The following is a 12,827-nucleotide window of genomic DNA, read 5'->3' on the forward strand; positions in this document are numbered from 1 at the left end:
AAAATTAAAAAAATTAAAAAAAATAAAGAAGGCATCCAGCTGACTCTGCTTCCCTTGAGTTTTGTTCTTGCAGCTCAGTGAGTGTCATTGCAGCCAGCTGCAGCTTTAAACTGTCCCAAGCAGAACTCCTGGCTATGATTTGAGTTACATAGGAGCTTGAGAACTCACTTGGCCTTTAACTGAAATCCCTAAGATATCCAGCAAATATCTAGAAGATAGCACCTTAGACAGGAAGGGCTCCTGGAGTTTCAGCAGTTTCACCCCCTTCAATGATGATTGAGCCCAGAAGAGGGAAAGAGATTTGTCTAAAGGAACAGAGCAATTTAGTTGCAGACCTGGGACTGAAGCCAGAGGCTCTCATATAACAGTTCACTCTATGTCAGACTGTAATCCTATTTACAGTTAAATAGTCAAAATAGTCAGTTTAAGACTACGAAGTGCTGCGGTGGCAGATAATGTACCTAGAACTTGGACAGTGAAAGCCCGAGTTTAAAATCAGGATCCGGCATGAACACATTTCATGACCTTGGGCAAGTTATTTAAGACTTGCAGGATTTCGGTTTCCCAATCGAGAAGACTAAACCAATACTTTAAATAATATCTTTCTCACAAGGTTACTGTGGGGCTCACAAGAGGTATGAAGGTGGAAGTCTTTGTTAATGTGCGTGTGTGTGTTATGTAGTAAAAATCACATAACACAAGATCTACCCTCTTAAATTGTAAGTGTACATACAGCTTTTTTTAATCTATCGTCACAGTGCTGAACCTCAGGTCGCTAGAACTTCTTCATCTTGCTTAACAAAGCTTTATACCGTTTGAACAGTGGATTTGAAATCTCAACCCCCGCTCCTTCCAGCCCCTGTCAGCCCCCATTCTACTCTCTCCTTCTGCGCCTTTGTTTTATATGCGTCATGTAAGTGGGATCATATGGTGTTTGACCTTCGTGTGATGTCCTCCACGTTCACCAGTGTTGCCTCCTATGGCAAGATCTCCATTGTAAATAGCAGTCAATGGTGACCCTCAGTGACTCACAGCCTGAATAACAGTCAGTGGTGACCATCAGTGGTGGGCTTGACCATGCTGATGGTTCTGTGTATCTGATTCCATAACTGCTGGTGGCAGCCAGGGCCAAAGAACAAACACTGATCTGTCTGTCCCTTCTATGTCTGTCTCCTGCAGATGAGCCCAGCCGGTGCTATTTCCATGATGGTGACGGGGTATGTGAGGAGTTTGAACAAAAAACCAGCATCAAGGACTGTGGTGTCTACACGCCCCAGGGGTTCCTGGATCAGTGGGCATCCAATGCTACGGTGTCCCACCAAGACCAGCAGTGCCCAGGCTGGGTCATCATCGGCCAACCAGCAGCGTCCCAGGTAGGCGCCCAGCGTGCGCGACACTTCCTGCAGACATTCTAAATCGCTGCTCTGCCCCTCAAGGTTGCCCATCACAAAGGCAGTGTCGTTGGACATGGCCACTTGACCATGCCTCTGTTGTGGTTCAGTCGCTAAGTCGTGTCCGACTCTTTGCAATCCTGTGGACTACAGCACTCCAGGCTTCCCTGACTTTCACTATTTCCCACAGTTTGTTTGAATTCATATCCATTGAGTCAGTGATCCCATCCAACCATCTCATCCTCTGTTGCCCTCTTCTCCTTTTGCCTTCAACCTTTCCCAGCATTAGGGTCTTTTCCAATGAGTCAGCTCATGACATCAGGTGGCCAAAGTATTGGAGCTTCCGCATCAGTCCTTCCAATGAATATTCAGGGTTGATTTCCTTTAGGAGTGACTGAGTTGACCTCCTGGAAAGCTTTGACAAACCTAGACAGCGTACGATGATCTCTAGATCCATCCATGTTGCTGCCAACAGCCAAATGTCATTCTGAGGTCTCACGAGACTTGTTTGTCAGCAATTGGATTTGGAGTTTTTAAGGGCAAGGAACATTAGCACAGTAGGGGTAATGACTGTCCTGAGTCTCCTACTAGAAGTCATATTTGGGGAAAGCACTCCCCTTTGGATATACCACTGGCATTCAATGGTATAAGAACAAATTCTCAGGGAGAGTCTCACTTTTGACAGGGGAGGGTGTCAAGTCACGTACTCCTCCAGCACGCTTTCATGAATATGGTATCTCCATCATGAATGCGCTGTGTGGCTTTGGACTAGTCTTCCCACTTCTCCGGGCCCCATTTTCCCCATCTTAAAATTAGAGAGTAGTTGAACTGGATGATCTCCAAGGACCTTCCCAACACTCAAAAGCTGTGACTCATTCCTCATTCCCGAATGCACTATTTATGTCCCAGGGTTCTTCCCCAAGGGACTGTCAGCTTAGTCGAGGGAGGGAGAGCATTGGGGCCACCAGAGCTTCTGTCATTCTAGGGATGGCCCTGCTGTCCCCAGAGTCCCCTTTCCAATTATCCTGCTCCATGTGCACCTGCCTTCTTCCAAGACTCCCGTTTCCCAGAGACACGCCCGCGCTTCCTACCGCCCCGCCCCACGGCCGTTTGAGAGGCCGGCCTCCCTCCTGGCCTTGCAGGAGAGCCATTATTTCTCCCCATTCCTCTCTAACATTGCTTCTCTGACTCATGGTCGGTGGAGGGGTGAGGCGAGGGTGGAGGGGCCTGGTTTCTAGATGAAAGAGACATGGGACCTTCTTCTGGGGCCCAGGGAAAATCACTGGAAGAGGTACAAAGGAATCTAACCTCGCTTACAGTGTTTATTTGATCATTTGTTCACTTATCCGATTGTGTTTACCTGCATCAGATTCTGTATGTACTCGTTTGTCTCTGTTTCTGAGGAGGATGGAAAGAAACGTAAGCGAGGTATTCCCTAATGTTTGTGTGTGCAGTGCTAGCTGGGTGCATGAATGAATGAATGCTTGCCTACGCTCATTCTGCCCCCTCTGTACTTGCTGGGTTCATTTTGGGTGACACCCATGCTCTGAACTCCAATTACCTGTTTCCATGTCTGGCTTCCCCCTTAGGCTGCTAATTTTGTGAAAAGAGTTTTAAGGTTTTATTTACTTTGTTCCCCATCTTCAAGCACAGATTTAGATAAGACCAGGAGTTCAAGCGATGTGTGTTTAATTAATTGTAGATAAACACTCACATTGCTACCTTTCTCATGAGGAGTGCCCTGCTTTAGGAACAACAGGGCTGGCCAGTGATAGAACCAGGCATTGCAGATGCAACACTGCCATCCAGCCTCTAGAAATGTTTTAAAAACATCATTCAAACAAGGGTATTATTAACGCACTCAGAATCTCACATGACCAAGTGTTGAGGTAACAGCTGTGCTTAAAAACCACCAAAGGTTATTGCTACTAATGTGAGAAAAGGAGAGAAAGAATTTTCCAGTCTTAGCATTTGAAAAGAGACTCCCCCCCCCCCCGGCAATTATTCCAGTCTGGGAAGGGGGGGTGCTGTCAGGAATCATGGGTGATTATCTCTTCCTAAACAACAATCCAATTTTAAAAAATCATTATAAATACTCGCTCTTCGATCTACAAAGAGGAGATGAGGAAACAAAATCATCCTATTGAATTATTCATTGTAACCAATTTTATTTTAATGAAATCGACTAGGTTCCATTACTCTGGGCTTGGACATAATCTTTGTTACAAGGAGACTTCAGCTGTAACTAAATTTGCCATAATGAGATCAGCTCACTGGAGGATACAGGGTCAGGGGTGGGGAGGTGTATCCGCCTGGTGCAGGGCTGGACAGGGGGTCTGGGGGCCGGCAGAACAAAAGTCCCCCCGATTCCCTGTCGCAAAGCGAGTGCCTGGAAGCCATTCCCACACCAACCCCATTGTGCGTGGGCCAACATGCGCACACGCAGACACCACACGCACAGCCTGCGTGACTGCGTCGAGCCTCTTCCTGGAGTGTAGACACGGCTCCCTCCTGACAGCAGAGAAGAGGAGGAAGTGTGGCCGTGGCCGTCATCACCCTGCGCGGTGACTAGAGGAGGCTGGTGGTTAATTTTCACCCTGTCAGGGCCTCCAGGCAAGAGGCTGATGGCCTGAGAGAGGGGGCTGTGGGCTTCTTAGGTGCACTGTGAGCACCTTCCCTTCCCTTAACCCAATTATGCATTCCTCCTCCACTTTCCTCCTCCTCCTCTCTCTCTCTGTCTGTTTTACACACACTCAGACAGGCACACACACGCGAGCATCCTCCAGGAACAGGCCTTGCAGATCCAGCAGCCCAGGTCCAGACAGTGATCCCGAAGCACAGGGAGGAGAGTGGGGAGGGAACCAGTGGTTGTCGAGGTCCACCAGCCATGGAGCTGGGCCCCAACCCCCTTGCCATTCTTCAAGGGAAGAATTACTACTTACCTTGGAGAAACTGAGACGTGGAGTGGTTTCCCCAAGGTCACACAGCCCATAGTGGGAAATTTAGGATGGAAAGGTTCTCCTGGAAGACGATACTGGGAGTGTGTGAATGTGTGGTCTTGTTCAGGAACTGGGTGTAGCCGGGTTCCTGAAAAATGTCACTGTGAATCAGGTGGAAAGAGCCATGATGGATAGATCTTTGTGTTGGTGGTACCATGCACACTCCATGAGGTGCTTGAGGAGGAACTAAAGAGCCCCTTGATGAGGGTAAAAGAGGAGAGTGAAAAAGCTGGCTGAAAACTCAACATTCAAAAAGCTTAAGATCATAGCATCCGATCTCATTAATTCATGACAAATGGAAGGGATAAAGTGGAAGCAGTGACCGATTTTATTTCCTTGGGCTCCAACAGTCACTGCAGACAGTGACTTCAGCCATGAAGTAAAAGATGCATGCTCCTTGGAAGGAAAGCTATGACAAACCTAGACAGCAGATTACAAAGCAGAGAAATCACTTTGCTGACAAAGGTCCATCTAGTCAAAGCTATGGTTTTTCCAGTAGTTTTGTAGGTATGTGAGAGTTGGACCATCAGGAAGGCTGAGCACCAAAGAACTGATGCTTTCAAACTATGGTGCTGGAGAAGACTCTTGAGAGTCTCTTGGACAGCAAGGAGATCAAACCAGTCAATCCTGAAGGAAATCAACCCTGAATATTCATTGGAAGGATTGATGCTGAAGCTGAAGCTCCAATTCTTTGGCCACCTGATGCGAAGAGCCAACTCATTGGAAAAGACCGTGATGCTGGGAAAGATTGAGGGCAGGAGGAGAAGGGGGCGACGGAGGATGACATGGTTGGATGGTATCACCACCTCAATGGACATGAGTTTCAGCAAACTTCAGGAGTTTGTGAAGGACAGGGAAGCCTGGTGTGCTGCAGTCCATGGGGTCACAAAGAGTCAGACACAACTTAGCTTATGAACAGCAACAGCAGAAATCTCCCAGGCACTGCCCACAGCTTGAGTTCAGGCTGGTCCCACTCTGTCTAGGCATCCCTGTTGCTGGTACCCTGGTGTTCACTGGGACACTCCATCCACTTGGAGAGTGATGAAATGACCACAGTCATGTCCGTTTCTTCTTTATAAGTCAGTATTGTCCTAGTCTCTGTATTTCCCCTGATGCTGCAAAAATGATAAATGCAGGTGTTTATGTGGATCACAATAAACTGGAAAATTCTGAAAGAGATGGGAATACCAGACCACCTCACCTGCCTCTTGAGAAATTTGTATGCAGGTCAGGAAGCAACAGTTAGAACTGGACATGGAACAACAGACTGGTTCCAAATAGGAAAAGGAGTACGTCAAGGCTGTATATTGTCACCCTGCTCACTTAACTTATATGCACAGTATATCATGAGAAACGCTGGGCTGGAACAAGTACAAGCTGGAATCAAGATTGCCGGGAGAAATATCAATAACCTCACATATGCAGATGACACCACCCTTATGGCAGAAAGTGAAGAGGAACTAAAAAGCCTCTTGATGAAGGTGAAAGAGGAGAGTGAAAAAGTTGGCTTAGAACTCAACATTCAGAAAACGAAGATCATGGCATCTGGTCCCATCACTTCATGGGAAATAGATTGGGAAACAGTGGAAACAGTGTCAGACTTTATTTTTGGGGGGCTCCAAAATCACTGCAGATGGTGACTGCAGCAATGAAATTAAAAGATGCTTACTCCTTGAAAGGAAAGTTATGACTAACCTAGATAGCATATTGAAAAGCAGAGACATTACTTTGCCAACAAAGGTCCATCTAGTTAAGGCTATGGTTTTTCCAGTGGTCATGTATGGATGTGAGAGTTGGACTGCGAAGAAAGCTGAGTACCGAAGAATTGATGCTTTTGAACTGTGGTGTTGGAGAAGACTCTTGAGAGTCCCTTGGACTGCAAGGAGATCCAACCAGTCCATTCTGAAGGAGATCAGCCCTGGGATTTCTTTGGAAGGAATGATGCTGAGGCTGAAACTCCAGTACTTTGGCCACCTCATGGGAAGAGTTGACTCATTGGAAAAGACTCTGATGCTTGGAGGGATTGGGGGTAAGAGGAGAAGGGGACGACAGAGGATGAGATGGCTGGATGGCATCACTGACTCGATGGACGTGAGTGAACTCCGGGAGTTGGTGATGGACAGGGAGGCCTGGCGTGCTGCGATTCATGGGGTTGCAAAGAGTCGGACACGACTGAGCGACTGAACTGAACTGAACTGATTGGAGTTATGTTCCTTGCTCTGTGCTGGAGCCCATGGAAGAAACCAAAGAAGAAGGAGACCCAACCTTGACCTTGTAAATTTGCAAGACCATAATGTGAGGATGCTCTCGAGAGGCCTAGCCCTGCCAGAGTCAGCAGGCAGGCTGTCACTGTGGCTACTGCGGAGACAGCACCCTCTCTGTGTTAGATGAGTCTAGAAAATGATTAAAATTTTCATTTCCATTTTTACGTGAACGCTCCACTTCTCAAAGTCCCCAGTCTTGCTTGTCCATCCCCCTCAAATAAGATGCCCAAATTTGGTTAGCACTAAGCTCCTCCGCCCGAACATCGAGTCTAATATCCAAATGTTATCAGAAGCATCACACCTCCCTGGCTGTGCGCGTCGGGCTGAACACCCTATAACAAGAGACATTCTTGGGATGTTTTGGCTGTGCGCCTTCCCAGCCCTGCTGGGATTCAAAAGGTCCCTGAGACAGAACAAAAATGGCGCAAGTTGAAAGTACAGAGGTATCTCTCTTCTGGGAAACTCAGCACAGTTTGGTTCAAGTGTTTGCAAAGATCCCGTCTTGTTCTCATTTGGTTTCCAGGTCTCACATTTCTCCGGTGCTTTACACCACAGGCTGCCAAAGTGAGCTGCAGAGATTCCTTCATCCTGCACCCCCCCTGCCCCCCACTGCATTTCTACCCAAGCCAGGTTCCTCCTGTCCAAACAGTCCCCTTCCTCCTCCCGCACAGGAGGTGGTGGAGATGCAAAGGCTATCGGAATGCACAGTGCTCTCCCAGGGATTATGGACCTGCAGTCAACCAACCAGTTTACTTGGTTGATCCTTTGAGGGCAACATTTAAACTAAGCATTTCCAGGGCTGTAGTTTCAGAGCCAAAGTAAAGACAACCTTGCTTAGAACGAGCGCTATCTGCAATGAGATGGAGTGCCTGTGATGCAGTAAGCTGCCATCACAAGGCACTCAGGCTGAGCTGGTGGTCACACAGGAAGCCCTGGGCATCTCGCCTTCCTTTGTGACTGATTCTGACTTTGCATCCACTGACCCATGATAGGACATATCGATCCTTTGCCACCTCACTGAGAATCGCTATTACCTGTTCCTTGGCATATCCAGAACATGGTGTGCCTCTATTAAAATACAAATCACAATTTGTCTTGATGGATTTGTTGACTTATGCATTTGACTAAATGGACATATGAAGGGATCCTGCCCTGAGGAATGTAAGCAGGTAGAAAACACAGACATCCGTGGGGTCAAGTGGAAGTCGTGCAGAGGTGGCCCTGCCCTCATAGCTTTTCTTTTTATTTGGGAATTTTGAGCCCGTTATTCCTCCAGGAACCTCAGCTTTCTCTTCTGGAAAGAGAGTATGGTGGCATCTGTTTGGTGGGGATTAAGGGAGTGAATGCGGAGAAAAAGTTTAGCACTGTTTGTCGAGGTGGTTGTTTTGTTCATTTCCCATGTCTCGGGTAGTGCGTGTTAATTCCGTCTTCGGTTCGTGTCAGGCCTCCTCTCTGCACCCTCATTCCAGTGAGCCATGCAGCACGGAAGCTCAGTCAGCATTTGGTTTTGTGAATAAGCAGAGTTGCATTCACAAATGTTTCCTGCACACTCAGGGCTAGAGCAGGCACTTTGCAAAACTCCAGAGAAGCGCTGGTCCTTTCGTAGCCCTTACAGTGCTCACTATTCCATGGGAGGGGTGTGTCTAGCTAGAAATAGCAGCCAAGACCCAAGAGTCTGAGATTCAGAGCGAGTTTCCCTGAGGAAGAAACCACACTGCTATCAGCTTACTCAGCCAGCAGGGATGGAAGCCAACGTGTAGGGATGGAAAAGTCCTTTGCCCACTTTCAGAAGGTCCTGGACAAATTATAAAAATAATATTTTCCAAGTTCAGCTAGGCTCCGCATCAAATTCCTTGAATCCGACTTAAGCTACTGCAAAAGTAGGAATTGCTGCTCTCATCTAACAGATTGGGACAGTAAGGCTCTGAGAGCCGAGGGACTGACTAGTTTGGGGGGCACACCCTTCTAAGAGACTGTGGCAGAACCAGGATTCCGGTTGCGGGGTTCGTCACAGGAGCCTGGGTGCAGGACAAGTCAGCTCATGCCCGCTTCTGTGGCTGACACAGGAGAACAGACGCGGAAGCCTGCCGTTTGCGTGTTTTCTTGCCTAGGGTGCATTCAAGGGTCTCGAGGAAAGTGGGAACCCCCCTCCCCAGGACCCCCAGTATGGCCCCACTGTTTCTGCCATGCCACCAACATCTCGACCTAGGGGCAGTCATTCTTTCAGGTTAAGTGTTGCCCTTTCCAGAAAGTCACTTAAAACACGTTTATGAAAATATGGGAGAAGCTCAGGAAATGTTTCAAATCGCTGAACCTTGAGTGTAGATTTTTGGCTCCGTGGCTAATTATTAATGGGTTGTGGGAAAGAACGTGAAGGAAAACACCAGCAGGACAGTTGTAGGTGGAAGGGGAGACCGCTCCATTCGCAGGTCTGTCACGAAAGCACGTGCTGTACCCGAGAAGCCTTGAGATGTCGGTAAGGGAATCGCAAGAGACGCGCGTTCCCTGGCACCACTGAGTCGTAGCCCCAGAATGCAGGGACCATTCATCTGCGCCTCCTGCGTCCTTGTGTCCAGAGGAAGCGAGCAGAAATCCACTGGGCTCTCTGACATAAGGGCAAGAGATCTTTCCACTGGCACCCATGGTGCAGGGTAGGACGTGCTGGGACCGAGGAGCCAAGGGGAGGGTGGGTGAATATTTCCTCTGCGTGTGATCACCAAGCTGTAACTGGAAGGCTAATCTGGGGTAGTAGAAGGGTGTTGAAAGGAAGATCACGTCAGAGAGACAGAGAGACAGGGAGACAGGCGTCCAACAAAAGGTCAATAAGAAATTCAGGGGGAAGTAAAAAATGAGATCCAGGGGATGTCAAGAGAGATGGGCTCTGAAAGTGGTGTGGGAACCGCCTTCAGATGCTTGAAATTTAGACTTCACCATTTGTTTATGGGCTGCTCGAGGTCTCAGTTGTGGTGCCCAGGATCTTGGGTCATTACTGAGACATGTGGGGTCTTTAGTTGCACACACAGACTCTCAGTGGCTGGAGGATCTAGCTCCCCCGTCAGGGATTGCACTCAGGCCCCCTGCCCTGGGCACGTAGAGTCTTAACCACTGGACAAGGGAAGTCCCTACACTTTATTCCAAGTGCAAAGAGGAGCTTCTCTGAGGTTCTGAGCTGGGCACCAACAGGTCAGATGCTTATTTGAGGATGAGGACTGACCTCTAGGAGCACCACCTGAAAGAGGAGTTTGAAGCACCTTTTGAAACTCAGAGGTTTTGCTTCTCATCTCAGAATGAAGAGCTGCCTTCCATGCGTGCGGGAGGTGGACAGTCTTGCCCATGCCACACTTTCTTCTACTTCTTTCTCTTCTTGCACCAGCTACTGGTATTGCATTGAAACAGCCCCATGTCGACATTTTGCATGGATGAGCCATTCTCTGCTGATGCTTGTATTGGCAAAGGGCTGGGGCAGGGGGTGGCAACTGTGGGCTCAGTACCCAGTGCTGAGGTCCCTGCTGAGACGTGTCCCTTCATGTCTTCTCACTGGTGAAATGCGACAGCATCCGCTGGTGGTGGGAGAAGCGGGAGGCCAAGGGGATGCGCCAAAATGTCAGAGAGGATTCCAAGCAGTTTTCCCAAGTGCCCAAGGGATCTGCTTTCTTCTGGTGGTTTCTGAGTAATTTTTCAAGAGCACATGTGTGAGTCATCTAAGGAGACAAAACAGCTAATCCTATGGTCTGTTACAGTCTGTCCCATTGTTGTGGGGCACCCAAAATCCCTCCAGAAGACTAAAAGCCAGTTCCTGCATCAGAAAGGACCCCCTTGCCCTGGTGGCTATAACATCCTGGACTTGACATGGAAACGTGAGTTGGTGGGGCGGGGGGCGGACTTTAAATCTATCAAATTTTTCATGACTCCAGTGAGGGTCTCCACCAGACTCTCCTCCACCTCTCTTCTTTGCTCCCTTCTTAAGTCATTCACTGTTTCAAGCTTTATTCAAACCTATAAATGCTAGACGCTACGACTGTGCCTTCCCAACTTTGAGTGATGAGAGTTTTATAGGAAAAAAATGAGGTTTAGGATCAGCTCAACCTGGCTTCTGATTCCAGGGTCACCCATGACCAACTCTGTCCCTCCAAGCAAGCCGGTTCTCCTTGCCTGTACCCAATCTATAAACAGGAGTGACAGCATTCCTATGGCAGGCGTTGATCAAGGACAAGACAGGTGATCCACATGTGTAGTTTCCCTTCTGCTAGCAACTAAAACCTTTTTAAAGAAGTGCTTCTTTCTGTCCATGGAGTTTTAGCAACTGAGGGATCCAATGAGGAAATATTGTGTTCTGTGTTGTTATTTTTAAAGAAACACTCTTTAGGACTACGGAAATCTAAGCAGAGAGAGACTTTGAGAGTCTCTTGGTCTTATTTCACTCAAGATTCAGCTGTCATGAAATAACTTCCCTAAACCCCTCAATCCCTATCTGTTAGAAAGCAATTCTGATACTTGGATTCAAAACCCACTATAGTCTTATTGTGAACCTACTATATCTCCATTCAGTCGTGTCCAACTCTTTGCGACCCCATGGACTGCAGCTCACTAGGCTTCCCTGTCCGTCACCAACCCACGGAGCTTGCTCAAACTCATGTCCGTGGAGTCGGAGATGCCACCAACCATCTCATCCTCTGCCGTCCCCTTTGCCTCTGGCCTTCAATCTTTCACTATGTCTAGAACATCCTTTTCAGCAGGGAGTCGAGGCTGAGATGAAGAGTTCAACCACTATCCTCAAGTCATCTGTGTTGTCCTTGGAGGACAGGGAACCCTGACACAGGTACTTCTAAGAAGGAAAGAAAAACTTGGGCAAACCGCTGTGGTATGCAGGCACGTGGAGTTATTGTTAGAGACACATGCTGTGACGGGGAAGGGAGTGCTGGCCTGTGCAGCAGACACGCACGGGTTACCAGGAAGGTGCTTCGTGGAGCAGAGAAGGCTCTTGCTTGCCAGTCGACTCCTGTCTTGCAGCCCAAGAACAAGCCAGGCTTTGTGGTTTGGGGCGGCTTCCACTGGTTCTCTGCGGAGAGCAGACTCGGCCGGGCCAGTTCACACCACAGCCCCTCCTGCGATCCCGAGGCCTTTGTCTTTCTTGCACCTCTCAGCCCACCCCTCTCCCATCTTGCTGTCTGTATTCTCCACATCGTCCCTCTCTCCTCCTCCCTTCAGGACCAGACCCCTTCCCTCCTTCCTTGCCGTCTACTCAGGCTCCCTCAAGACCCAACTCCATCCTTGCCTTTCATTTTCTCTTCTTTTTATTTTTTAAAATTATTGTTGTTCTTTTAAGTGGGGGCATCGGTGTTTAGCCAGCATGGTCTTTGCTGTATAATTTAGTTTCATGTCCTGTACCCAAGAAACATGTCAAATATGTAAACAGCGTTCGCTCTCCGAGACCATAATACGCTTAGGAAGCAGCAGCCAGTCGAGCTTGCTGAGCCCGCGGCTTCGGCGGTATTGGATTCTGTCCCCAAAACCACATGCTCGTTTCTCCAAGTCTGGAAGTAAACTTTCTCAAGCCAGGCCCAAAGGATGGGGGTCTGAGGAGGTTGGATGTCGGATGTGCACAGCATTTTCCTTCTGGGGTGTGTGTGTGTTCATTTGTTTGTTTTGCAACCCCCTTGCCTCCCACTCTCCACCCCAACATCCTTACTTTTAAAAATTAACCTAGACAGTCTACAGAAGCTGCATGCTCAGTCTCTCAGTTGTGTCTGACTCTGCGACCCCATGGACTATAGCCCGCCAGGCTCCTCTGTCCGTGAAATTTCTCAGGCAAGAATACTGAAGTGGATTAGTGGGTTGCCATTTCCTTCTCCAGGGGATCTTCCCAAAGCAGGGATCAAATGCATGTCTCTTGTGTCTCCTGCACTGGTAGGAGGGTTTTTTACCCCTGTGCCACCTGGGAAGCCCGTTATCTATAGAACCAGACCAAAAAGAGCTTTCTACCCTCTTCACCACCCCAAACACATATTTTTTAAAACTCACCTAATTCTTTGGCCAGATCCATGTGCCAGGATATATTTGTAGCGTGTTCATTTTTCAGGGAGAAATGGACTGAGAGAGGCACATGACAGGTACCCATGCTGAGGGCCAAGCTTCTGTGCTAGGGTGGTCTGGCAAAGTCTGCCCCGGGGGGC

General features: G+C 48.4%; 1 protein-coding gene across 4 annotated transcripts in view; it reads left to right on the plus strand.

Moving 5' to 3' along the window:
• Positions 1-12,827, plus strand: part of PAPPA (pappalysin 1) — a 267,221-nt gene that overhangs the window by 153,665 nt on the left and 100,729 nt on the right. For all 4 annotated transcript variants that reach the window (XM_086413907.1, XM_086413905.1, XM_086413906.1 and 1 more), the window contains one exon: positions 1,180-1,373. In XM_086413907.1, coding sequence (XP_086270033.1) covers positions 1,180-1,373 — 194 coding nt within the window. The remainder of the gene's footprint in view (positions 1-1,179; positions 1,374-12,827) is intronic.

Source organism: Bos grunniens, chromosome 8, assembly GCF_055505025.1.
Source record: "Bos grunniens cultivar Pamir isolate PY7600 chromosome 8, Bosgru_T2T1.0, whole genome shotgun sequence".
Taxonomy (NCBI): domain Eukaryota; kingdom Metazoa; phylum Chordata; class Mammalia; order Artiodactyla; family Bovidae; genus Bos; species Bos grunniens.